Source organism: Dama dama, chromosome 27, assembly GCF_033118175.1.
Source record: "Dama dama isolate Ldn47 chromosome 27, ASM3311817v1, whole genome shotgun sequence".
Classification (NCBI taxonomy): domain Eukaryota; kingdom Metazoa; phylum Chordata; class Mammalia; order Artiodactyla; family Cervidae; genus Dama; species Dama dama.
This window is the reverse complement of record NC_083707.1, coordinates 33698257-33724064: the sequence shown is the minus strand read 5'-3', so window position 1 is coordinate 33724064 and position 25808 is coordinate 33698257. Positions and strand designations below refer to the sequence as shown.

The following is a 25808-nucleotide window of genomic DNA, read 5'->3' as shown; positions in this document are numbered from 1 at the left end:
GCGTTTCAGGTGGACTCTTGGGCTGGGGGCGGGTGGGGGCACTGTGCCATCTTTCTCTGGGATTTTTCTACAAATTTCAAATACCTCCTGGATGTAAGACGCGTCCTGGGAAAGAAGGCAACCACTGGTTTCCACTCCTGGTTTCCACTCCTCATAGAGGGAGGGAAGGCCTCCAGCCTGGAGATGCTGTGATGGGTGACCCCGGCTGTTTCCCGACTCTCAGGGTGTCGGTGTGACATCGGTGGAGCCGTCACCCCTGTATGCAGCGGGCCCTCCGGAGTCTGCCAGTGCCGAGAGCACGTCGTGGGGAAGGCCTGCCAGCGGTGAGTCCTCAGGAAGAGGCCTTTGTGTTCTGATGTTGTGAAGGTTTCCTCAGAGTCCCGTCTGTGCCGACGGTCCTGGGGAGAGAGGAGGGGTCCCACAGTGAGAGAGCAGGAAGTGAAGCTGTGCTGTCATTTGCAGTCTAGACACTCGTCTGTGAGTCCAGTTAAAGCAGGAGGTAGAGACTTCCCTGGTGGTCCAGTGGTTACAACTTCGCCTTCCAAAGCAGGGGGTGTGGGCTCGATCCCTGGTCAGGGACCTAAGATCCCACATGCTTCACAGCCAAAAAACCAAAGCATAAAACAGAAGCAATATTGTAGCAAATTCAGTAAAGTCTTTAAGAAAGGTCTACATCAAAAAACAATCTTTTTTCTAAAAAAAAGCAGGAGGTACAAAGTTGCCCTAAAATGATTCCACTTTGCAGATCGCAGAGTGTCCTCACTGGAAAGTTCCCAGAGGGGTAGAAAGCCAGCTGGGCAAGTCTCGGGCTGGAGGCAGGAGGTGGGTTCTCATGGCTGAACATCCATGTGAGCTCCCAGCCTGGAGGAGCCTGGCAGTTGCACCTTCTGCTGCTTTTTCAGGACCCGTGACTGTGGGGCTTGGGTGCTGAGGGTGGTGAGACAGCTTTAGAAATGAGAGGAAGTCCCCCATCTCATAGAAGCAAATCACAATGAACGGAAGGAGCAAGGGAGCCAAGTGGAAACTGAGGTCCCAGGGGGACTGCAGCGGGTACGGCACATGCAGCCTCTGTCCCGATTGTTTAGCAGTTTCTATATTTATCTGAAACCATGATCCATCCGTAAGTGTCCCTCCGTGGAGGGAGGAAAAATCTAATTTTTAATATGCCGACTTTAAATCATTTGCTGAAAGTCTTGTGACATGCAGCATCTTCTAAATCTCATCTTCACTGTTTCTGCCTTGTCACAAGGTTAATAAAGAGATCTTCAATGTAGTCAAGTGAACCGTCTTATTTATTGACAGAATGGAACATCTCTCCTTTTCCCAGCATTTGAGGTCTCAGGCTCAGAGCTGCTTAGCTGTGCTTTCTCCTCTCCTTTCTAAATAAATGATGGTCACAGGGGTTCATAATAAAATGAGTGTGAAAGACGGGCACATCTGTAGTGTTGTCTTCCTGTAGACCAACAAGGCTCACGGTGGAACAGAGGAACTTTGTGAATTGGCTCAGAAACATTTTCCACCCATGCTTTGCCTCTTTCCTCCCTCCTGTTGATAAAGCGAGCTTTCCCCCTATTTAACCAGCATGAGTTTTTTCTCCTTCCTGCTGTGTAGGTGATTGGCTAATTTGGAAGTTGAAGTAATGTGTCGGAATAAATTACCCAAATTATCCTGAGGCCATAATACTAACATTACAGTCAATACATATATACACGGGTTGTGTTGTGTTAAGTCGCTTCAGTTGTGTCCGACTCTTTCCAACCCCATGGACTCTAACCCACCAGTCTCCTCTGTCCATGGAATTCTCCAGGCAAGAATACTGGAGTGGGTTGCCATGACCTCCTCCAGGGAATCTTTCTGATAATGACGGATCAAACCCACCTCTCTTATGTCTCCTTTATTGGTAGGCAGGTTTTTTTACCACTAGCACCACCTGGGAAGCTCCACATACATACACATGGGATTTAAATTGTCCTTTGATTTAGTAGTGAATAATACTGAAATAAAAGGTTAGCAAACCAGAAATGTAGATGCCACACCACCTTTCTTCCAGGTTGATAAATCTTGCATCTTTTTGCCCTCAGTTCCTCCAAATGTTTATAATATGCATTTTTAGTTTTCCCTACAAGTTGAGAAAGCAATCACATTCACTTTGTTTTCTAAAGTTTTTGTGATAATGTAATATGTATCCATTGTAAAATTTTAAGGAGTATGTGAAAGTAAAAAGGCAAAAGGAAGTCTTCATTCTACCACCCAGAGATAACCCCTTTTAATATTTTTTTGTATATTTTCTGGGCTTTGTCTATGAATAAAAATTAGTATTGAATTTGTTTATTTAATTTATATCAATATCTTCACATGATATCATGAACATTATCCACTGTAATTAAGTAGTGTTAAAATACTGTTGCATAATATTTTAAAATTTAATTATTTCATAATTGTACATTTGTATTGTTTCCAAGTTTTTCATTATTACAGGCATTCTTTTATGTTAATTTTTGACCCTATAAAATCATTCTTTAGAGAATATTCCCCAAAGTAGAATTACTAGGTCAATGAGAATGAACATTTTTAGGACTCTTCATAAATTAGCTCCAGAAAAATTGTAAGCACTCTTAATTCTACTTGCAGTATAGGAGCAGGCCTTTTATTTTCCTTGACTAATTGGTCTTTATGGTTTTAAATCCATCAACACCTATTAGCTTGGGACTGGATTGTCAAAATCCTACCATTCTGAAGGACTTAAAGTTGTTTGACTATAGAATGTCACAGAAGGTTTAGAATATTTTGGTTTTGTTTTTTAACTTTTGTCACATGGCATGTGGGATCTTCGTTCCTCAATCAGGGGTGGAACCTGTACCCTCTGCAATCAAAGTGTGGAGTCTTAACCACTGGACTACCAGGGAAGTCCTGCATTAGAATAATTTTGATCCTTCTCTGTGGTTACCAATATTGGACTCCTGAGTCCCTTACAGGTGTACAATAAGAGAAGACAAGGCATAAAAAAGTCATTCTAATGATCAAAACATATATGTGTATGTAGACAAAATGTATTTAACTTGTAAACTTAGCTTAGGAAAGTTTTTGTCATAAGTAATATGTATTCACGGTAAATTTCACAGTCGTGTTCACCATTATATCTATGCTGCTTAGCAACAGTGCTTGGCAAAGTCATTAATATTTATGTAATCAGTGAATATGAGTATATAAATGAATGAATAATAGCAAATAACCCAGTTTGACTTTGCTAAATGGTTGGTAACCATTTAGAACATTCCAGAGGATGCCGTCACTGGGTTGTTGTTAATTATTTTCTCTAACTGGAATGAGTAGGAGTTGGATGTATTTTTTGTGAATGTTTACATGAGTTAAAGCAATGATTTAGAGAAAAAGCAGGGGGCCTCTCTCCCTTGTCCATATTTAATGTGTTCTGTTAATTATGGGGGAGTTCTTTTAGTGCCACCTACTGGGATTAAAGGATATTTGGGTTATCAATGAACCTCAGTTCACTGTATGCTCGTTTACTTTTTATTTATAAAAGGCCTGAAAACAACTACTATTTCCCGGATTTGCATCACATGAGGTACGAGATTGAAGACGGCACTACACCCAGTGGAAGAGCACTTCGGTTTGGATTTGATCCCCTGGAGTTTCCAGAGTTTAGCTGGAGGGGGTATGCTCAGATGACTCCGGTGCAGGTAAGCAGCCAAGGGACCCGCCTCAGGGCAGAGCCGCCCAGACGTTCACCCACAGCCCTCTCAGCGGGTCCCCCAGAAGGTGGACTCTCCCCAAAACTGACTCCAGGATTCTTGTTCTTCGGAGTATGGATGGGGCTCGGGCTAAGGTTGGATTTTATATTAAGCGTATATATCAATTTCACAGCTTACTGTTACTTTAATTTGGTCACCAAATCAGAAAATGAAGCAATTAAAGATGGTATTTATCCCTGGAGACTTTTAAAAAAATCGTATAACTTTTAAATTTCAACATAATAAAAATAATTCTTAAAAGTAACACAGACTATTGTCTAAAAAGTTTACAGCACATACAAAGGTAAGCGAAAAGCCACAAGTGAGAAACGTTTTCTCCAACACTTAAAAAAACACAAAATTGTCAAATAAAAATAACCAATGTACAAAATAAGCAATGTATGAGGAGATAATCCTTTAAAGCAAGGAAATTTTCACAAACCTGCCCCTCTTTATTCTGACTATATAAATTTAGGTGATACTAAACATAAATTACTCATGGCAAATAGATGGAGAAAGAGAGGAAACAGTGGCTGACTTTATTTTTTTGGGCTCCAAAATCACTGCAAATGGTGATTGCAGCCATGAAATTAAAAGACGCTTACTCCTTGGAAGGAAAGTTATGACCAACCTAGACAGCATATTAAAAAGCAGAGACATTACTTTATCAACAGAGGTCTGCCTAGTCAAGGCTATGGTTTTTCCAGTAGCCATGTATGGATGTGCGAGTTGGACTATAAAGAAAGCTGAGTGCAGAAGAATTGATGCTTTTGAACTGTGGTGTTGGAGAAGACTCTTGAGAGTCCCTTGGACTGCAAGGAGATCCAACCAGTCCATCCTAAAGGAGATCAGTCCTGGGTGTTCACTGGAAGGACTGATGTTAAAGCTGAAACTCCAATCCTTTGGCCACCTGATGCGAAGAGCTGACTCATTTAAAAAGACCCTGATGTTGGGAAAGATTGAAGGCAGGAGGAGAAGGGGATGACAGAGGATGAGATGGCTGGATGGCATCACCGACTCAATGGACATGAGTTTGGGTGAACTCTGGAAGTTGGTGATGGACAGCGAGGCCTGGCGTGCTGCGGTTCATGGGGTCGCAAAGAGTCGGACACGACTGAGCGACTGAACTGAACTGAAACATAAATTATGTCCTATTGTGTGTCTAATATGTTGACTGTCAGCTCCATTCTTTTTATAAGAAGTTTCCCAGGGACTTCCCTGACTGTCCAGTGGTTAAGACACTGCACTTCCACTGCAGGGGGCTTGGGTTTGACCCCTGGTCAGGGAACTAAGATCCCTCATGCTTTGAGGTGTGGCATAAAAAATTTTTTTTAATTAAAAAGAAGTTTCCCAAATGAGATTAGGTCTCTCATGAGAGACCTTTTTCTTTAAAGCCGTTTGTGGAGAATAAAAATGAGTTGACAAATAATGCTAATAAAACCTGTATTGCTGATTTTTGACCAATACTTAAAAAATTTTTTTAAAACTCTGAATTACTATATGAACATAAACTAAGATAAAGGAGGAGTTGTGGTCAGTGCTATTCCGTTTTTCTTTCCATATTTCTCCTTTCCTGCAGTCCTCTCTACTGTATCCATTTCTTTTGGCTTTGCAGTGGAATAATTAAGGAATTCACACATTGCCTGTTTGCCTTTGGAATTTATATTACATTTGTAACAACATTTCTGTATAGTCATTGAGTAGTTTTGTTGTCAGAATTTCTCTTTGAGCTTGTTCTCTTTAAGCTGTTGCTTAATGGAGAAGCTGAGAATAAAGAGGCAAGTTGATAATAATTGTAAGTCAGTGTGTGTTGCAACCAGGAATTTGCAAGCCACAGCTGAAGTTCCTGTGTGCCGCAACTAAGATCTGGAACAACTAGACAGGTAGAAGATAGATAGATAGATAAAATAACTTAAAAAATCAGACAGCTCTTAGAGAAACAGGGATGGGCTCACAATTCCCTAGGGGCCGTCATTGATTCTAATGTTGCTACTCGCCTGGCAGAGTCCCCTATCTAGGTTGCCTTTCTTTAACAGTACCTAGCAATTTTAGACACATCACTGTTTTCTGTCTTCCCCAAATATAGCAGTTCTTTGGTTCCCTACTCTTACTCCATTGTTCAGAAAAAGGCAGTGAATTCCACTGAATCATAATAGGATGCGAGTGGAGTGACTAAGAGCCCAGCTAAGGTATATACCTCCTCCCAGGTATTTGCAGTTTGAAAGAATAGCTGGTTAACACAGAGGAATGAATTTCTAATGATGGATTTTTCTGTTAGTATTCTTAGTCAGAGAACTTGGGTGGTGTTGCCTGGAATCACCACTTACTTTACTCTGCCCTTAATACATTCTTGCATTATTATTTTCCAGTGTGGACTTAACCCTTAATGATGTGAAAATGAAAGTGTTAATCCCTCACTCGTATCCGACTCTTTGGGACCTCACAGACTGTAGCTCACCAGGCTCCTCTTTCCATGGGATTCTCCAGGCAAGAATACTGGAGTGGGTTGCCATCCCTTCTCCAGGTGACCTTCCTGACCCAGGGACCAAACCTGGGTCTCCTGCATTGCAGGCAGATTCTTTACCATCTGAGGCACCAGGGAAGCCCTAGAATCAACCCTTAAAGATGAATTCCATCAAACTGTGAGGGCCATGGAGATCCTCACAGTGGGTTGGCTGCCACCCCTTCTCCCAGAGCAAGGGATTCTACTTAGCACCAGTCTTTACTGTCATCGATGTCCCATTCAACAAAAATCCCCTTCATTTCAACCAAAGGAGCTGCAGGAAAGGCCTAAATTTCTACTAATTTAGAAATTTCCGTGTTTCATGAACTTTCCTTGGGATGCAACTAGATCTGGACATGTGGTCTGTGGTTCAGAATTGAAGTAGTCTACACTCTCCTTCAAGGTCATGGGCACAGCAACACTTACACAGCATTGTATGAGGACCAGGGACCTGGGGACCAGCACAATTCCCTGTCCCCAGCAGAGAGCCCACGTTTTTCTCCGATAGGGATTGAGATAAATTCCATATTATTTAGCAGGTGTATTTTAGTTACCTCCAGATTTCATCACTGATGTATTTGGGGTCTTACAACCTCTCCTTGGGCTGCCTTGCTGGCTCAGGTGGTCCAGAATCTGTCTGCAATTCAGGGCATCCGAGTTTGATCCTTGGGTCTGGAAGATCCCCTGGAGAAGGGTGTGGCTACCCAGTTCAGTATTCATGCCTGGAACATCCCATGAACAGAGGAGCCTGGTGGGCTACAGTCCATGGGCTCACAGTCAGACACGACTGAGCGATAACACTCACTTTTTCACAAACTCTCCTTAGCCTCTGCTGCTTTCTGTGACTGTTTCAAGTGTTATGTATGGGAAGTAGACTCTGGAGTTGTCTCTCCTGACACAGCTGGTGGTGTTCTGTAATACACTCTCTTTTCCTTCTCTTCTGTCTTTTTATTTCTCCCAGCCAATGGTGGTTGCCCCTGTCATTGTGGCTTTTCCTAAACTAGTTCATCTAACCTTCCGCTCTGTATGCCTGATTGCTAAAAGGTAAAAAGAGGAGCTTGGTTGCTGAGGGGAGTGTGTTTTCACTGTGACTTTAATTGTAAGTGATTTTAATTGATTGGCTGACTTGCCTGTTTTCATCTTTCACAGAGTTAGTCACTTGGTGCTTGTTGAGTGGGTGTGCATGTGGTGTTATTTGAGTGTGTGTGTATGTGTTTGAGTGTGTGCATGTGTGTGTGTGTGTGTGTGTGTGTGTGTGTGGGTGGGTGTGTGTAGTGAAGCCCAGTAGTGAAACTTTTGAATAAAGTCACTGTTTGGCTAACATTTCTTTTAACCAGTTGTCTCTTCTATACTGTATGGGTTTTTGGTATTTTTCAGAATGAAGTAAGAATCATGTTAAATGTGGGGAAGTCAAGTCTCTCCTTGTTTCATGTTGTTCTAAGATATATGAACCCTGGGACTGAAGCAGTATCTGGTCATATAACTATTTATCCATCCTGGGCTAAGGCAGGTGAGTAGATTTTCAAGCTGCTTTCAGATGAAGTGATTTATTAGTGAAACATTTTCTCCAATTTCCACAAAGTTGATCTCTTCAGAAAACATGAAGACTGTCATGACTGGTACCCTTATGCTCTGTCCTTTGTACCTTTTCTGTCTCTGAATGTTCTGCATGTTTAAGTTGTGCTGTTAAATTTGTTACTAACTGTCATTTGAAAAACCAGTACAACAGCCTATGTACCCTGGCTGAACCCCACGGGTTATCACATCACCACAGCTAATTTATACCTCGTTCAGGTAAATTGGGTGTTGCCTTTGTGGAATTACTTGAGAGGCCTTGGCCTCCTGCCCTAGATTCTCCCACTGTTTCAGGCAAACCAAGTAATTCAAGGAGAAACGGGTGAGGATAGGAATTTTTAAGACGAATGTGGTAGGGACTTCCCTGGCGGTCCAGTGGTTAAAACTCTGTGCTTCCACTGCAGGGGGCAGGGGTTCAATCGCTGATCAGGGAGCTAAGATCCCACATGCGGTGTGGCATGGCCAAAATATAAATAAATAAATAAAATGCTTTAAAAAGGATGAATGTGGCAAAGCATGAAGCCCAAGAGGGCTGCGGAGAGGAGCATGCCAATTTCATTTAGGGGTGAGAGATTCCTGAGGACAGAGGAGAGGCCCAATAGGGGGCAGGTCTCACCACAGTCAGAGATGAGGCCTGAACATCTGTTCTGCAGGGGATGAGGGCTTCTCTTGGTCCTGGAAACAGATTCCAGGAATATATTAGTATGAATTCCACAGGGACACAAAACGGTACCAGTGGAAATCTAATTTAGGATGGAAATTTAAGCGACTTCATTGAGTATCCACAACAGATTGGGACTTGGGGTAAGAAATGGTGTTCCCAAGTTGTGTCAGTCAAGCTTGTAAGGCTGGGGGTTGATTTGTTGTTGTTGTTTAGTTGATAAGTCATGTCCGACTCTTTTCGACCCCATGGACTCTACCCATCAGTGTCTTCTGTCCATGAAATTCTCTAGGCAAGAATACTGGAGTGGGTTGCCATTTCCTTCTCCAGGGGATCTTCTCGACCCAGGGATGGAAGCCGTGTTTCCTCCACTGGCAGGCAGTTGTTTACCCCTGAGCCACCCGGGAAGCCCAGAGGTTGATTCAGGGTAACTAATAGGAAGAATTGGCAAGCTTGCTTTATTATTTCAAGAATACTTCAGCATCCATTTCCTCACATGGTGAGAATTTTGAGAACTGAAGAGGGCTGAGGAGGAAACAGCTGAGAGGCATAGTAAATTTTCTAAGCACACGGCTGATCTCTGTGGACAAGTCCCAGTCTTCAGACCCCAAACTCTTAAGGACCCACTGCCTTCCTGGTGACAGCATCATCAGCAGTTTGTTCTCCATTAACTCAAACAGTCAGAATCCGCTGTGGCTTTTTTTCTTGTGCTTTGGGACACCTTTCCTAAGCCCCCAAGTCTGAGTCAGGAGCCCAGTTGTGTATTCTTTAGTGACCTGTGCTGCTTCCCAGGTGGTGCTAGTGGTAAAGAACTCGCCTGCCAATGCAGGAGACTTCAGAGACACAGGTTTGATTCTTGGGTCAGGAAAATCCCCTAGAGGAGGGCATGGCAACCTACTCCATTATTCTGGCCTGGAGAATCCCATGGACAGAGGAGCCTGGTGGGCTACAGTCCATGGGATCTCAGAAAGTCAGACACGACTGAGCGATTGAGCACACATCAATAGAAAGTTTGAAAATTCAATTACCTATAAAGAAAAGGAAAAAGTAGTTTAATATCTATGTAATATATTGAATACTTACTATGTGCAACAAACTTTTCTCAGCAGTTTGCATGTCTTCATATATTTAATAAATTTTAAAATTACTCACAATTGCAGCGTAGATAGCCACTGCTAATATCTTACCAATATGTTGCTAGTCTGTTTTATACATAGGCATATGCAATTCATGGCTGTTGTTGAAGATAAGATCAGTAAATCTGATCAGTTCATATGATCAGTAAAGCATCTGAAAGTTTCTCAGGTGTAAACTGAATGTTTTAAGTTGAACATACAAAATCATAACACTGACTGCTCAAAAAATGCCCTAAGCAATTCTTTTCATTTCTGATAGGTGCTGCTCAAAGCAAAGAGATCATATTCCAGCCGAGTAAGGAGCCAGCCTTTGTCACCATACCTGGAAATGGTTTTGCAGACCCGTTTTCAATTGTACCAGGGACGTGGATCGCTTGCATTAAGGTGGAGGGAGTCCTGCTGGTAAGAGGGGGTTCTGAGTGGTAATTCTTCCCCCGCTTCGAGATGGTCCATCCATGGTGACCACAGTGAGCTGAAGACAGAAGAATCATAGCTGATTCCCTTTTAGATATAGGAACCTGTGGTGACATTTGTCCTTACAAGGCATAACAACATATGTTGTTCAGTTGCTATGTCCTGTCTGACTCTTTTGCGATTCTATGAACTGTAGCCTGCCAGGCTCCTCTGTCCATGGGATTTCCCAGGCAAGAATACTGGAGTGGATTGCCAGTCCCTTCTCCAGGGGATTTTCCCAACCCAGGGATCGAACCTGCATCTCCGGCATTGGCAAGCGGTTCTTTACCACTGAGCCATCAGGGAAGCCCAGGCATAATAATATGGGAAACAAAATAGATTTTATAGTCTTTCAGCCAGTCTCTTACAGGCAAAAAGAAAAGAAAAGAAAATTGAACTCATGAACTTTTAACATTATCAAAATAAATGCAAAACCTTGATGAGCTTATGTCCCAGCCTTTCAGAAATTTCTTTGGGATTCTTCATCATGAATCAGAAGGGCGATAAAAAAGATAACCTCTCTGGGAATCATGCAGAATGAATCCGAAGGAGCTAGAGGAAGAGAAGATGCTAAAATCAGTGCAGTTCTTGGTGGTGAAAAGAGAAGGGGGAGACAAAGAGTCAGTGCCTCTCTGTGACAGGCTTCCTGCCTCCTTCTGCCTTGACTGTGGTGATAGCATCACCAGATTACCTTGGACAAAAAACTCTTTACCAGGGGAAGGGCCGTCCTTGCACTTTAATAGAATTGCCAGAGAGGCCAGGGATGAAGCCTGCCTTCTCAGAGAGGCTAGGGATGAAGCCTACCTTCTCAGATCTCTGCTTTGATGTCTGCTTTTGCTTATAGCAAGGTCTTTTCAAAACAGTCTTTGGTAGTTCTTGGTTTCATGTGCTCAGAGTGGAAAACGTAAAGCTTTTCCATCTGGCTCAACTCTTGTTTGGCTAAATGAACAGATCTCAGGCATGGTCCCCGCTGTATGGGGCAGGCATGGGGTTAAGGAACTTGCCCCTAGGAACTTGATCCTAGATCCAAATCTAGGATCTTATCAACACAATGTGAAGGTTTAAGCTGTCCCTGCCTTTCTTGTGCTTCTTAGTAGAAAGCTTTGTTGCTTTACTAAAGTTTAAGAATGTTTCACAGATGTAGAAATGAAGAGGAAAATTCCATAATGGGGACAAAGTTGGACTAATGGAAAGAAGTTCATGATAAAAATTATTACATAGTAGCCTCCAACTAATAATAAAAAAAAGAAAGAAAAAAAAAATAAAGTGGAAATAACTCAAAAAAATAAAATAAAATATATATGCAGTTTCAAAAAAAAATTATTACATAGGCATGGAAGATTCTTCATGATGTTCAGCCACTGCAATTGTGTCATAATTCATATGTTATTGTTGTTCAGTTGCTAAGTCATGCCTGACTCGAAAATTCATATGTATGCTTCCATATTATGATCTCATTTTCTCTAGAAATATTTTATTGAGCACGCATTATCAAACTTTACTGTTTTAGAATCTGTGGGACCATAAAGTAATGGGGAAATACAGTGCTTACCAAAGGAAGCTTTTAATAGAGCAAAAACTATTTAAAAATTAGTATTGGAGAAATGCAAATCAAAACTATAATAAGGTATCACTTCATACAGGTCAGCATGGCCATCATTAAAAATTTTACAAATAATAATTGCTGGAGAGAGTGTGGAGAAAAGGGAACCCTCCTACACTGTTGGTGGGGATGTAAATTGGTGCACCCACTATGGAAAACAGTATGGAGAGCCCTTAAAAAACTATAAAATAGAGTTGCTGTGAAAGTGAAAATCTCTCAGTCATATAGACCCCTTGGACTATATTGTCCATGAAATTCTCCAGGCCAGAATACTGGAGTGGGTAGCCTTTCCCTTCTCCAGGGGATCTTCCCAACCCAGGGACTGAACCCAGGTCTCCTGCATTGCAGGCAGATTGTTTACCAGCTGAGCTATCAGGGAAGTCATATGATCCAACAATTTCATTCCTGGGCGTGTATCTAGAGAAAACTAATTTGAAAAGATACATGTACCCAAATCTTTATAACAGTATTATTTACAATAGCCAGCACATGGAAGGAACCTAAATGTCCATCGACTGATATATAGATAAGGAAGATGTGGTGTATATATATACAATGGGATATTCCTGCTGCTGCTGCTAAGCCGCTTCAGTCGTGTCCAACTCTGTGTGACCCTATGGACGGCAGCCCACCAGGCTCCTCCGTCCACGGGATTCTCTAGGCAAGAATGCTGGAGTGGGTTGCCATTTCCTTCTCTACAATGGGATACTATTTAGCCATGGAAAGAATGAAATAATGCCATTTTCAGCAACATGGATGGACCTGCTGCTGCTGCTGCTAAGTTGCTTCAGTCGTGTCTGATTCTGTGCAGCCACATAGACGGTAGCCCACCAGGCTCCTCTGTCCCTGGGATTCTCCAGGCAAGAACACTGGAGTGGGTTGCCATTTCCTTCTCCAATGCACAAAAGTCAAAAGTGAAAGTGAAGTCGCTCAGTCGTGTCCGACTCTTAGCGACCCCATGGACTGAAACCTGCCAGGCTCCTCCGTCCATGGAATTTTCCAGGCAAAAGAGTACTGGAGTGGGGTGCCATTGCCTTCTCTGTGGATAGACCTAGAGATTATCATACTAAGTGAAGTAAGTCAGAAAGAGAAAACAAGTACCGTATGGTATCACCCATATGTGAAATTTAAAATATGATGCATGTAAACTTGTTTACAAAACAAAAACAAACTCATAGACATTGAAAACAAACTTATGGTCACCAAAAAGGAAAGGGGGGGGGATAAATTAGAAGTTTAAGATTAGCAGATACAAGCTACAGTGTATAAAATAGATAATCAGATCCTACTGTATAGCACAGGGAACTATATCCTATAATAAATCATAATAGAAAATACATGTATATAACTGAATCACTTTGCTGTACACCAGAAACTAACACAACATTGTAAATTAACTATACTTCAGTCAAAACTTTTAAAAAATTTCATTAAAACCCACTCAGGTATTAAGACCACTGAGCCCCTACTTTTTCTACTTTTTCTCTCCCACACATTCTCTTCTCTGTTATAGACAAATTGAGGGCTGTGAAGAGAGAAAAACCTTATGGCCGGTATACAAGTCTCTCACCATTGTGACAAACATTCCCCCTCCTTCCCTGGGCAGATAGGCAGGGATGCTAGGATGGCAGAAGTCCAGCCTCTGCCCTTTTCTGAAGAGCTGCTTCTCTGAATCCCCGCCGTGGGCTCCACTTGGCACCCTCAGTGGAACATGTTCTTCCTATCCGGTCCCAGGACAGGCAGTGGGCCAGGTTCAGGCTATGATTCACCAGGATCACAAAACATCACTTTTTACATGAAGCCAGGAGAGCGTCGCTCCTGCTGGAGGAATAAAAAGCCAGAATACATTATCTACAACTCTGGATCCTATAGGGATGAAGGCAACCAGCATGTCAAAAGAATATGTTTTCAATGGACAGTTTATTATTATCTTTAGTTCTGAGTTTATTAACAACCCAAAAGAACTGGTAAAACTTCCCTGAACTTTGAAAATAAAAATGTCTGCCTGAAACGCTTATCTCTGATGATTAAGAAGTGAAAATGTTAGTCACTCAGTTTTGTCTGACTCTTTGTGACCCCATGGACTGTAGCCTGCCAGGCTCCTCTGTCCATGGAATTCTCCAAACATGAATACTGAAATAGGTAGCTATTCCTTTCTTCAGGGGATCTTCTCGACCCAGGGATTGAACCTGGGTCTCCCACATTGCAGGCAGATTCTTTACCATCTGAGCCGCCATAGGTTGCTTGGTGTGTTCTGATGAGTTAGGGGGCAGAAAGAAAAAGCAGTTGATATGGAGAATTTAACTAGAGTGCTTCACCTCATTATTATTCATTTAGCTAGTATGTGTAGCTGTTTTATCGTTAACACTAACCTAGGGCTGCCCTCCTAATGAGTATTCATTGTTTTGGTCTTTATCTTCTAGGACTACCTGGTGCTACTCCCCAGAGACTACTATGAGGCCCCCTCTCTGCAGCTGCCGGTCACGGAGCCGTGTGCCGATGTGGGCCATCCCCAAGAGAAGTTAGTATGGGCAGCAGGTGCATCACCGGGTCCTCTAACTCAGGAGCCTTGGGTTCAAGGATTCTCAATAGCCCTTAGGATCATGACTGCACAGGATGCTCTGGTTAATGACTTAATCGTGGCTTTTCTCTGTGGTAGTGACTGTGTTTCATGTAAGACTCACAGACCACTTTGTATCCCGTAGCTAGGGCTTCCGAGTGACTCTCACCCTCTTAAATTAGGAAGTGGTGATGCATGCCTAAGTAATACGCTCAGGGTCATGCATCTAGTGAGGGGAAGAGCTTACAACGAATCTGCGTTTGTGGACCACTGCTTTTCCCATTCCTCATGCAGATGAAAATTTATCACACAGTTCCTGCAGTAAGCACTTAGTAAGAGTTTGTTGAAGAGTGATGAGTGAATGAATGAATGCATGGGATGGATAGAAGTCCTGGGGAATGTACTTTGATCCTTTGTGTTATGTTCTCAGTTGTAACTGTTGTATTTTGTTGTTGTTGTTGTTGAAGTTGTTTGCTTTACCAGCATTTGCCAGTAACCCGATTCCCCTGTGCCCTGGCTTGCGAAGCCAGACACTTCCTGCTTGATGGGGAGCCGAGACCCTTGGCAGTGAGGCAGCCCACCCCCGCACACCCAGTCATGGCGGACCTCAGTGGAAGAGAGGTGAGGCAGCCCTTTTTTGTTTTTCCATCAGATATTTTACCACCTCCCTGTCCTTCTGCTGAAAACCCTTGGCCACAAATGCGTGTCATATTCAGGTAAATCTGGAAGACTTCCCCAGAGGTGTTAATTAAAGGTGTGCTGAGTTCTCTGGTTCAGGCTGGGGTTGGGCAGTCCACCGTGCTGAGCCGTTGGAGGGCTAGTCTTCCAGCACTTTCTGTACATGGCAGGCAATGTGAACAACCTCAGAATTCTTTCCTTTTGATTCTTTGGACTTACAAGGGGGCATCATGTTTGCCCTGATTCAGGGCATGATCTCTCTACAAAGCCTCCAGAAATCACACAGCTCACCCTAAAAGGATACAACGCTCACTGACTGCTCATCCCCTCCGGCTAGACGATTCCTAGCTGCTGAATTCCTTGAGCTCAGATTCTGGAACTGCTACACCCAAAGGCACCTCCTTCCTGGCTCAGAGGACAGGTTACTACAGGTCTTGGCATTGCTTTTCTTCCAGGAGTTCTTTGAGCCTCAAAACAATTTAAGACTGTACAGTTTTAAGATTTGAGTTAGAAGTACTGTGTATCAACAATAAGAACTCATTACTTCAAAATGAAGACACACACACACACAAAAAACAAAACCTTTCTCTACAGTGTTTCCATTCCTTCCTTTTTACAGTGTTCTCTGTTTTGTACCCTTGAGGAAAACATTCATCTGAGGGATTAAATCCGTGAAATGAAAATAGATGCAGTATTCTCACTCACCATTTAGATGTGTATCTTTTTGCAAACTATATTCCTAACATTTTCAAGGTAGAAAGCTGTAGGAGTTTAATGGTATTTCTTAAGTTTAGTCTTTATTTTATTTGAGTTTTTATTTTACAACTATTATTTTTACCAAAAAATTATGTTGTTGTTCAGTCACTAACTTGTGTCCAACTCTTTGTGACCTCACGGACTAAAGCATGCCAGGCTTCCCTGTCCCCCGACTCTCTCCTGGAGTTTGCTCAAGTTCATGTCCATCGAGTCGGTGATGCTATCTAACCATCTCATCCTCTGCTGCCCTCTTCTCCTTTCTACTTCTTATAATAAGAAAAACAATATGCATGAATATGTATGGAATCTATAAAAATAGTACAGATGATCATATTTGTAAAACAGAAAGAGACACAGACATGGAGAACAATCTTATGGACACCAAGAGGGGAAAGGGGGTTAGGGATGAGATGAATTGAGAGATAAGGATTGATACAATTACTTCCCCAGTCGCTCAGCAGTAAAGAATCCACCTGCAATGCAGGAGACTCAGGTTTGATCTCTGGGTGGGAAGATCGCTTGGAAAAGGAAATGGCAGCCCACTCCAGTATTCTTGCCTGGGCAATCCCATGAACAGAGGAGCCTGGCGGGCTACAGTCCATGGGGTCACAAAAGAGTCGGACATGACTGGACGACTAAACAACAACATAGAATAGATAACTAGTGAGAGCCTACTGTATAGCTCGGGGAACCCTACTCGGTGCTCTGTGGTGACCTAAATGGAGAGAAATCCAAAAAACAAAAGATAAATGTATTTGTTGTTCAGTTGCTTAGTCGTGTCTGACTTTTTGCAACCCCATGGACTGCACTACGCCAGGCTTCCCTGTCCTTCACTGTCTTCTGGAGCTTGCTCAAGCTGATATCTATTGAGTCGGTGATGCCATCCAACCATCTCCTTCTCTGTCATCCCCTTCTCCTCCTGCCTTCAACCTTTCCCAGCATCTGGGTCTTTTCTAGTGAGTCAGCTCTTCACATCAGGTGGCCAAAATATTGGATGTATGTATGGGGATAGCTGATTTACTTTGCTGCAGAGTAGAAACTATCATAACATTATAGAGGAAATATACTTCAATAAAAATTAATTTAAAAGAAAAATATGCATAAGGAAAAACAAAATGATCTTACTTCCTCTCCATTCTAATCTTCAGTCCACTGTCTCTCTCCCTATCCCTGCTGTGTGTGTGTATACAGATGCACATACATGCATACACATATACACAAATATGTGTGTGTGTGTGTACCCCACATAGCAGGGAGGTACGGTTGGGAAGGGCTGATGTCCAGGAAGTAATGCTGATGATTCATCAGGAGCTGTTCCTGCCTCTGACTTAGCCTGGAGCCATAGCTCTGAGCTGTTCTATTTGCATGATGCATGCAACTCAGCCCTGGGCTGTCCAGTTTTATTTAAAAATTGTTTTTTACTGTTTTATCTGAAGGCCTGGAGACTTATGCTGTCTGATTCAGTAGCCACTAGCTCCATGTGGCTATATATATTTTAATTAATGAAACTTAAGTAAAGCTAAAAATTCAGTTCTTCAGTTGCACTAACCACATTGCAAGCTCTCAGTAATCGTGTATGTCTAGTGCCCACTGTATTGGACAGCACACATTACAGAATATTTTGCCATCACAGAAAGGTCCTTTGCACAGCATTAATAAAGCATTAAGATCACGGTGCTAAAAGTCAGAGACTAACAGAATTTGTTGTTGTTGTTTAGTAGCTAGAGTTGGACTCTTTGCGACCCCATGGATTGTAGTCCACCGGCTGCCTCTGTCCATGGAATTTCCCAGGCAAGAATACTGGAGTGGGTTGCCATTTCCTTCTTCAGGGGATCTTCCCAACCCAGGGACTGATCCTGTATTGGCAGTCCAGTTCTCTACTGCTTAGTCATCAGGGAAGTCCAACAGAGTTAGCGAAGGTCTTAGGAGTCATCTGATCTGTCTTCCTGGAAAAAATTCTTTCTACATTATCCTTGTCAGATATTGATTCATTTAGCCTCTGTTGAATACTTGAATTGATGGAGGACTCACTTCTTTTAGAGGTAGCCTAATCCAACTCCTGTGGTACCCTTTTAACCCAGAAACTTCTCTGGGAAACTTTGCTGAGTTATTCCTTTGGTAAGTTATTTCTTTATCTTTAGCCCACCTTTTCAATATCCTTATCTTGTTTTATGATTTGAGAGATTTCTTAGATTTTTCTCTTCCAACTCCAACCACAACAGCAACCTCAACCTCAACCCAAACCTACACACACACACACATACACACACACGTCTCATCTTTCTTTGGTTTGTTCAGTTAGTTAACATCCAATTATATTCTAGCTTCCAAATTTTTCATGTCTCTGGTCTGTTATTTTCCTCTTCTCTATTCTCTTTTCTTTGTAGGTTTATGATTCAAAAAATATTTCCCCTTATTTTTGTGGATTTTTGAGAGCGAGGGTCAGTAAATAGGTGTGCTACATCCTATATGTTTAACCAGAAGTTCCAGGATGTACTTTGTTTGTGATTTTCTGAAGTTTCATTTTGATGTGTTTAGGTGCAGATTTATTTTTATTATTTTAGTACTCAAAGTGCAATTTCATGTGAAGAGTCATGTCTTTTATACTGAGAATTTTTCAGATAGTATCTCTACAGATATTACTTTGCTGCAAATCCTTTCATCTTCTTTTCTGAAAGTCAGACTGGAAGAATGTTGGAGCCTCTCAATCTGTCTCTAACCTGCTCTTTCATATTTGTATGTTTCTTTGGCTCTTTACACTGCTTTCTGAGTGACTTCCTCAAGACTCTCTTAGAATCCATGAATGTTCTAGTTCACCATCTCTAGTCTAGATTTTATTCAGCCTCCCAATTCCATGTAACATGTACTTTTCATCTCAAAAGATTTCTTACTAGCTCTTTCTTATATTTACTTTTTTCTTGTTTCTCCTCTGCCAATTTTTATTTCATAATTTCATTTACTTTTTAGAGAGGAGTTACTCCATTAATCTTTTTTAGTTTCTCAACATCCTTGGAGCAAGGTGTAGTTTAGGATTCAGAATTTTTATTTAAAATTTTAAAAAGATAAGATTGTACACACACACATAACCTCTATAGTGGGTTCTGGAACAGTACCTTGTAGTCAGACAGGTTAAAATTTTTCCAGTGAAAAGCATGAATAGACACACCAAGGGAGGTACACGAAGACTATATATATGGAGTTAGTTCAGGTCAGATTTTACTACCAAGTGATGACTGGTTAGAGTTAGGTTAGGTTTTGTAACCAAACACGTTTGAAAACAAGTTTTCCTTTTCAGACTTTTGGGGTTCTGGATTAGGGACCAGTGTACTTATTTTAAAACTTCTCCAGACTTTCATAAAGTTTATTTCATCTTGAGGTAAACTCATCTTCACTTGACGATATATTATTGCCTATATTTTTTTTTTAAAAAGAGAAAAATTCTTTTTTTCCTAAATATTTAGGTATTTATTGGCTGTGCTGGGTCTTAGCTACCACATGTGGGATCTGGTTCCCTGACCAGGGATCAAACCCAACCCCCCACATTGGGAGCGTGAGGTCTTAGCCACTGGACTACCCGGGAAGTCCCCTTGACTGTTCTTCTTAACGTTAGATTTCTTTATGTTGTGAAGTCTCATTTTGTTTGCTCACTGGCTTACTTTGAATAAGAGGTTTCTATCTTCTCCGTCTTTCCCTACATCCATCTCAGTTTGGCTTGTCTGTTTGGGTCTCTGTACCCTTAGCCCAGAGCCAGGCATAACAATGTGCCAACGTCTCTTATTGTGGTTCTGGGAATAGTGCAGATTCAGACACTGAGCCCGTGGGTGCTTAACTCAGTTCTTGGTCCTGGGCCTCATCTTGGATCTTTGTTTTCCATATCCCACCATTTTTTATAAAGCTGAAACCCAGATGGCAGGTTTTCAGTGATTTTTTTTTTTTCTTCAGCTTTTCATGATGTGAAGGAAACTTCATCCTTTGGCTTCAAAAAATGAGCCTGGATCTGGCCCCTGTCTCATCTGAAGCATTTTTAGTTCTCTTTACTCTGCATATTCTGAACTGCTGGCCCACACAGCCTGCTTCCGGCCTGGAGAACAACAAGCTTGTGACTTCAGCCCTGGTGCCATTTCAAGTTTCTCTTTTACTTATGTTCCACCATCTGTCTCCTTTTAATCCCAAACTTCTTTTGTTGTTGTTGTTGTTTTACTATTAAAACATTATTTGGTGGCTCAGGTGGTAAAGAATCTGCCTGTGATGCGGGAGACCTGGGTTCAGTCCCTGGGATGGGAAGATCCCTTGGAGAGGGACATGGCAATCCCCTCTGGGGTTCTTGCCTGGAGAATTCCATGGACAGAGGAGCCGGGTGGGCTACAGTCACGACTGTAGGGTTGCAAAACAAACAAACAAAAATCCTTTTTTACGACTAATACATACCCATAGTTGCTGTCTCTTGGAGAAGGGGTACAGCAAATATGAATTCCTGTGCCGTCTGAACTGGAGGTCATCCCACATTTAAAAAATGCTAAGTTCTGTCCTGTTTTTGCTTCCCTGATAGCTCTGTTGGTAAAGAATCTGCCTGCAATGCAGGAGACCCTGGTTTGATTCCTGAGTCGGGAAGATCCCCTAGAGAAGAGAACAGCTACCCACTCCAGTATTCTGGCCTGGAGAATTCCATGGACTATAAAGAGTCAGACACAACTGAGTGACTTTCACTTTCATCCTGTTTTTATGAAAACCCTACTTCCCCTTCCCACAATCCTTCAACCACTGCTCCATAACTCTCTGTCCCTTCAAAACCAAGAATTGTCTAGATTCACAATTTCTAATTCTTTACTTTCCATTCATTCCTCAACCCACACCAGTCTGACTTTCACCTCCCAGTCCCATTAATTTTTTTTGGTGGTGGGGGGCAGGATTTCCAGTGATTGTGTTAGTGTTGCTCTGCTAAGTCCAATGGATATTTTCCAGTCTTCATCTATTCAGCTTCTCAGCAGCTTTCAATACTTGTTGAATACGCCTTCCATTTAAAAACAGTCTTTTTGCCTTGAATTTAAAAGCAGAATTTAAATTCCAGAATTTAAGAGCAGACTGGGTCTTGTTGTACCTCTCTGGCTGCTTCCTCAAACTATCATTTGTAGGCTTGTCCTCCTGTGTCTAGGCATTAAATGTTAGAATTTATTGAGGTTCAGTCTTAGCCCTTGTCTTTTTACGCTGTAGCCCTCCCTAAGCAGTGTCTGTTGTGTTAGGTACCAGTTCTACACAGATGATTCTCAAATTGATATGTCCAGTCACACCTCCCATTTTATATACAGAGTAGCACAGCCCACTTCCTTCATGACATTGCCTCTTAGATATCTCAGTTGTTGTTGTTGTTGTTGAGTCACCCAACTGAACAACACCCGTGTTCAGCTCTTTGAGACCCCATGGACTGCAGCACGCCAGGCCTCCCTGTCCATCACCATCTCCCAAATTTTGCCCAAGTTTATATTCATTGCATTGGTGATGCCATCCAGCCATCTCATCCTCTGATGCCCTCTTCTCCTTCTGCCCTTGATCCTTCCCAGCATCAGGGACTTTTCCAATGAATCATCTATTCACATCACATGACCAAGACACTGGAGCTTCAGCTTCAGCATCAGTCCTTCCAGTGAATAGTCAGGGTTGACCTCCCTTAAGATTGACTGGTATGATCTCCTTGCTGTCCAAGGGACTTTCAGGAGTCTTTTCCAGCACCATGTTTTGAAGGGACATTCTTTGATATTCTGCCTTCTTTATGGTCTAGCTCTCACAACTATATGTGACAACTGGGAAGACCATAGCCTTGACTATAGAGACCTTTGTTAGCAGAGTAACATCTCTGTTTTTCAACACACTGTTTGGGTTTGTCATCCCAGAGGGATCTCAAATCCCATTTAAGAGTTCCTTAAGTAATACCATCCATGTAAATACACAAACCCAGGCCCTGGAGATCCGATGGTTAAGATTTACCTAGTCTTAAGACTTATCTCCTGCATTGGCAGGAAGATACTTTATACTGCACCACCTAGGAAGCCTTCAAAGATAATAACTGATAAATAGCAACAGTAGGGTTTCTGTTTTCTATCATTTGCATCTTTTTTCTGACTCCTCAAAACCCATTTCTATCATCAGATATATTCAAAACCCTACCAAGTCTTCCAAAAGCCAACCCATATGGCTTGGAGTAGGAAGAGTAATAGAAATTTATAATAGAGTGCTATGATAGACCTGGAAGCCAATAATAACTCCTGGGAGAAAGCTCATCATTGGCCTTGTGTGTTTCATGGTGGGGTAAAGACAGACAAGCCCTCATTTGGAGATCCCAGGGGAGAGATGTTGGTAATTACCTCTCCATGTGGACCAGTGGCAGCATCATATTTCACTGTATAGCAAGTGGGAAAGTGGTGTAGGGAATCTACGTTTTCTCCTGGAGGGAAGTCTTTCTGTTATTTAAGTGGTAGAGAAATCACTGTGAAAAATAAGCAGGTGTGAGGTTCAGAGCTATGTGGAAGGAACAGCAGATGTGAATTTCCTGAAGAAGACCAGAGGCAGGAGGATTTTAATTAAGTGTGGTGAAGCTTGACAGGCCCTGAGCTTATGGGCTGAAGTGGGTTAAACTGCCTAAGGAATGTAGTTCTGATACTGACTCGGGAATTAAGTGTGCACCACATTTTGATCTAGTGATTCTAATTCCACTTCTAGGAATCTTACAGAAATACTAGCAAAAGGATACAGATCCTGATATAGATGTAAATAGGCTTCCCTGGTAGCTCAGATGGTAAACAATCCGCCTGCAATGCACGAGACCTGAGTTTGATACCTAGGTCAGGAAGATTCCCTGGAGAAGAGAATGGCTACCCACTCCAGTATTCTTGCCTGGAGAATCCCACGGACAGAGGAGCCTGGTGGGCTACAGTCCATGGGGTCGCAAAGTGTCAGACATGACTGAGCGCCTAACACTTTACCTTTCTTCCATAGATATAAATATGGATATATACTTATATATAGAGAGATATAGATAAATGATCATATAGCCTTATATGTTTTAGGAAAAATTAGAGCTAACCTAAATGTCTATCAGTAGGGGATTAGTTAAATAAATGATTTTACATTTGTACTGTGGAATAGGAGGAAGGGCAGACCTTGGAAGAGTGAAGTATGTTTGCGTGGCACACTACATACTACTGAGTTAAAAATTTAAAAAAAAAAGTCATGGCAAAAAGCAGTAACCACAGTTACAACCATCACTGTTTATACAGTGCGTGTATGTGTGTGCGTGTTAGTTGCTCAGTCGTGTCCGACTCTTTGCCACCCCATGGACTGTAGTCCGCTAGGTTCTTCTGTCCATGGGATTCTGCAGGCAGGAATACTGAAGTGGGTAGCCATTTCCTTCTGCAGGAGATCTTCCCAATCTAGGGATGGAACCCAGGTCTCCTGCATTACAGACAGATTATTTTTACCATCTGAGCCACCAGGGAAGCCCCTTATACAGGGCTTACAATAGGCCAGATACAGTTCAAAGAGCTCATCCCATATTAATTCACTTAATCCTCATAATCTTAAGAGGTGGGCACTATGTTATCCTTATTTTTACTCAGGAGGATACTGAGACATACAGATGTTGAGTAACTTGCTCCAGGACACACAGCAGGAAGCAGTGTGATTCCAGACTCCAGGCTCCTAGCCACTAGGTGATGCCAGGGCTGGGCATGCTTCTTCTGTAAAGAAGCAGATAGTGAATATTTTCAGCTTTGTAGCCCATCGAGGCATACTTCCATTCCTTTTATCTCCCACTGGAAATTCCTTTTTACTTCAGGTTTTAAAGTATCTTTGGCCTTGAGAAACAAGGCAAATATATGGGTAATAATACCAAACCTGGGTCCAGCTGCTTGCCGTTCAAAAGCCATCAAAGAGGCCAGGATGGTGGAAAAAGGAAGTGTGCTTTATGTTGCATGCTGGCAGCAGCAGGAGGGGCAGGGGGAACAGGCTCCTGTCCATAGGCGGCTCCTCCCACTGACTATGAGTGGTCAAGAGCTTTCATAGACAGAGGGAGGGGGCTACATGCAGAAATCACACAGTCAGCCCCGACAGTCAGCTTGAAATTGGTTACTGGTGATCTGACCAGTGTCTTCTTGATTGTTTCAATAGATTTAATATGAAGTTCCAGGGTCAATTTGTTTCAATTTCTGGAGGCCAGTTCTTGCAGTTGTGGCATCTCATGTCATGACTGCGGTCTGGTTATCATGTACTTCACTTCTCCACTTGATGAGGATTTCAGTATCTATAAGACAACTCACAGGATATGGCTCAGGATATTATCTATAGCCCTTGAGAAGGAACTAAAAGTCCTTGACTATGTGTAGTGAAACCATTATGGTTATTTGGTCTCCTTTGACTGTTTTCCATCATTTTTGCATTTTCTCACTTCTCTGATTAAACTTATTCTTTGGCTAAAGTTTTTCCACAGACAAAAGACAAGCAGAGGACGTGGTCGGGAGGAAGGATCATAGGGTCCTGCTCCATTTCAGTAGTAGGAGCAGAGACCCCTATTAGTAGGGTCATCAGATTTAGACAATAAAAATACCGGATGCCCCCATTTAGTTTGAATTGTAGTTGAACTATAATTATGTATTGTTTATCTGAATCTCAAACTTAACAGAGCACCCTGTATTTTATTGGGGATCCCTGCCTGCAGGACCACATTTCTTACTGAGTGCTCCGTCACTCAGTCGTGTCCAACTCTCGGCTGCCCCATGGACTGTAGCCCACCAGGCTGCTCTGTCCATGGGATTTTCCAGGCAAGAATACTGGAGAGGGTTGCCATTTCTTACTCCAGGGATCTTCCCGACCCAGGGATCGAAAAGATCCTGTGTTTCTGGCGTCTCCTGCATTGGCAGGTGGATTCTTTACCACTAGCACCACCCGGGAAGCACCATGTTTCTTACTGTGATGACATATAAAACTCCTCCCAGGGGTCTGCTCAGCCCCAGTTTCGCTGTTGCCTGTGGAGACGCATCCAGGGCATCTCACGTCTCCGACATCTCGGGCTCTTCGACAGGTGGAGCTGCACCTGCGGCTGCGGGTCCCACGGGTCGGCCGATACATCATCATGGCCGAGTACGCCTCGGAAGCAGAGCAGCTGTCTGAGGCCGCAGTGCACGTGCAGAGCCCCGGGGCTGACCTGGCAGGCCGGGTGGACATCTACAGCTGCAAGTACAGGTAAGTGTCCTGCCCTGGGGGCGTCCGCTCTAACTGAACAGGCAGGAGGTCAGCCGTGGGAACTTTGGTTTTTATCTGACTTGGGAAATTGTTCCCTTTTTGAGGTTGAGCTTGAGAACCAGCAGGGGATGAGTTATGCGATCCAGCATCACCCCTGGTGTGCTATTGGAAGGCTTCTCTGTAGGCAGCGCCTTAAAAATCTTGCATTTTCTAGAAAAGCTGCATGTTCTACTTAGCATTTTGGCTCAGATTCACAAGAAGCAGGGACTTCCCTGGTGGCTCAGACAGTGAAGAATCTGCCTGCAACGCAGAACACCCAGGTTTGATCCCTGAGTCAGGAAGATTCCCTGGAAAAGGGGATAGGCTACCCATCCCAGTATTCTGCCTGGAGAATCCAATGGACAGAGAAGCCTGGTGGGCTATGGTCCATGGAATCACAGAGTCAGACAACTGAGTAACTAACACACTCACACCCACAGGAAGCAGCACAGTCTTTTTGTTTTATTCTGTCGTCCCCATGGCAGGCACTGAACCCAGGGCCTTTCTCTCAAACACGGTGTAGAGTTCATGGGTGCCTGGCACATTCTCCATTACTCCTGCATTCGCATCATGCCATTAAGAACTGGGGGTTATTAATGTTTAACAAGCATCATGTGAAAAATAATTTGACAGAGGAATCTCAAATTCACCCTGATGAAGTTTCATCTCTTCCAAAAGCTCTGACAAGGATTTATTGAAAATCGTTTTCTTTGCATAATGACTCAAGATGTATGCAGATGTTCAGAGTATTCTTTGATTAGAGAATCAGGGCAAAGGATGTTTCCCCATGGAATTAATTGTAGAATAAATAGCACTGGAAGGCAGAGTCTCCTGAGAAAGCAGGTGGGGAACTACAGTGTGCAT

The 25808-nt window shown here is 42.7% G+C and overlaps 1 protein-coding gene across 1 annotated transcript in view; it reads left to right on the top strand.

Annotated features, from left to right (window-relative positions):
• Positions 1 to 25808, top strand: part of LAMA3 (laminin subunit alpha 3) — a 246698-nt gene that overhangs the window by 99060 nt on the left and 121830 nt on the right. Inside the window, exons 18-24 of the mRNA XM_061130933.1 lie at positions 224 to 323; positions 3542 to 3698; positions 7630 to 7762; positions 9884 to 10026; positions 14104 to 14201; positions 14708 to 14861; positions 24745 to 24905. Coding sequence (XP_060986916.1) covers positions 224 to 323; positions 3542 to 3698; positions 7630 to 7762; positions 9884 to 10026; positions 14104 to 14201; positions 14708 to 14861; positions 24745 to 24905 — 946 coding nt within the window. The remainder of the gene's footprint in view (positions 1 to 223; positions 324 to 3541; positions 3699 to 7629; positions 7763 to 9883; positions 10027 to 14103; positions 14202 to 14707; positions 14862 to 24744; positions 24906 to 25808) is intronic.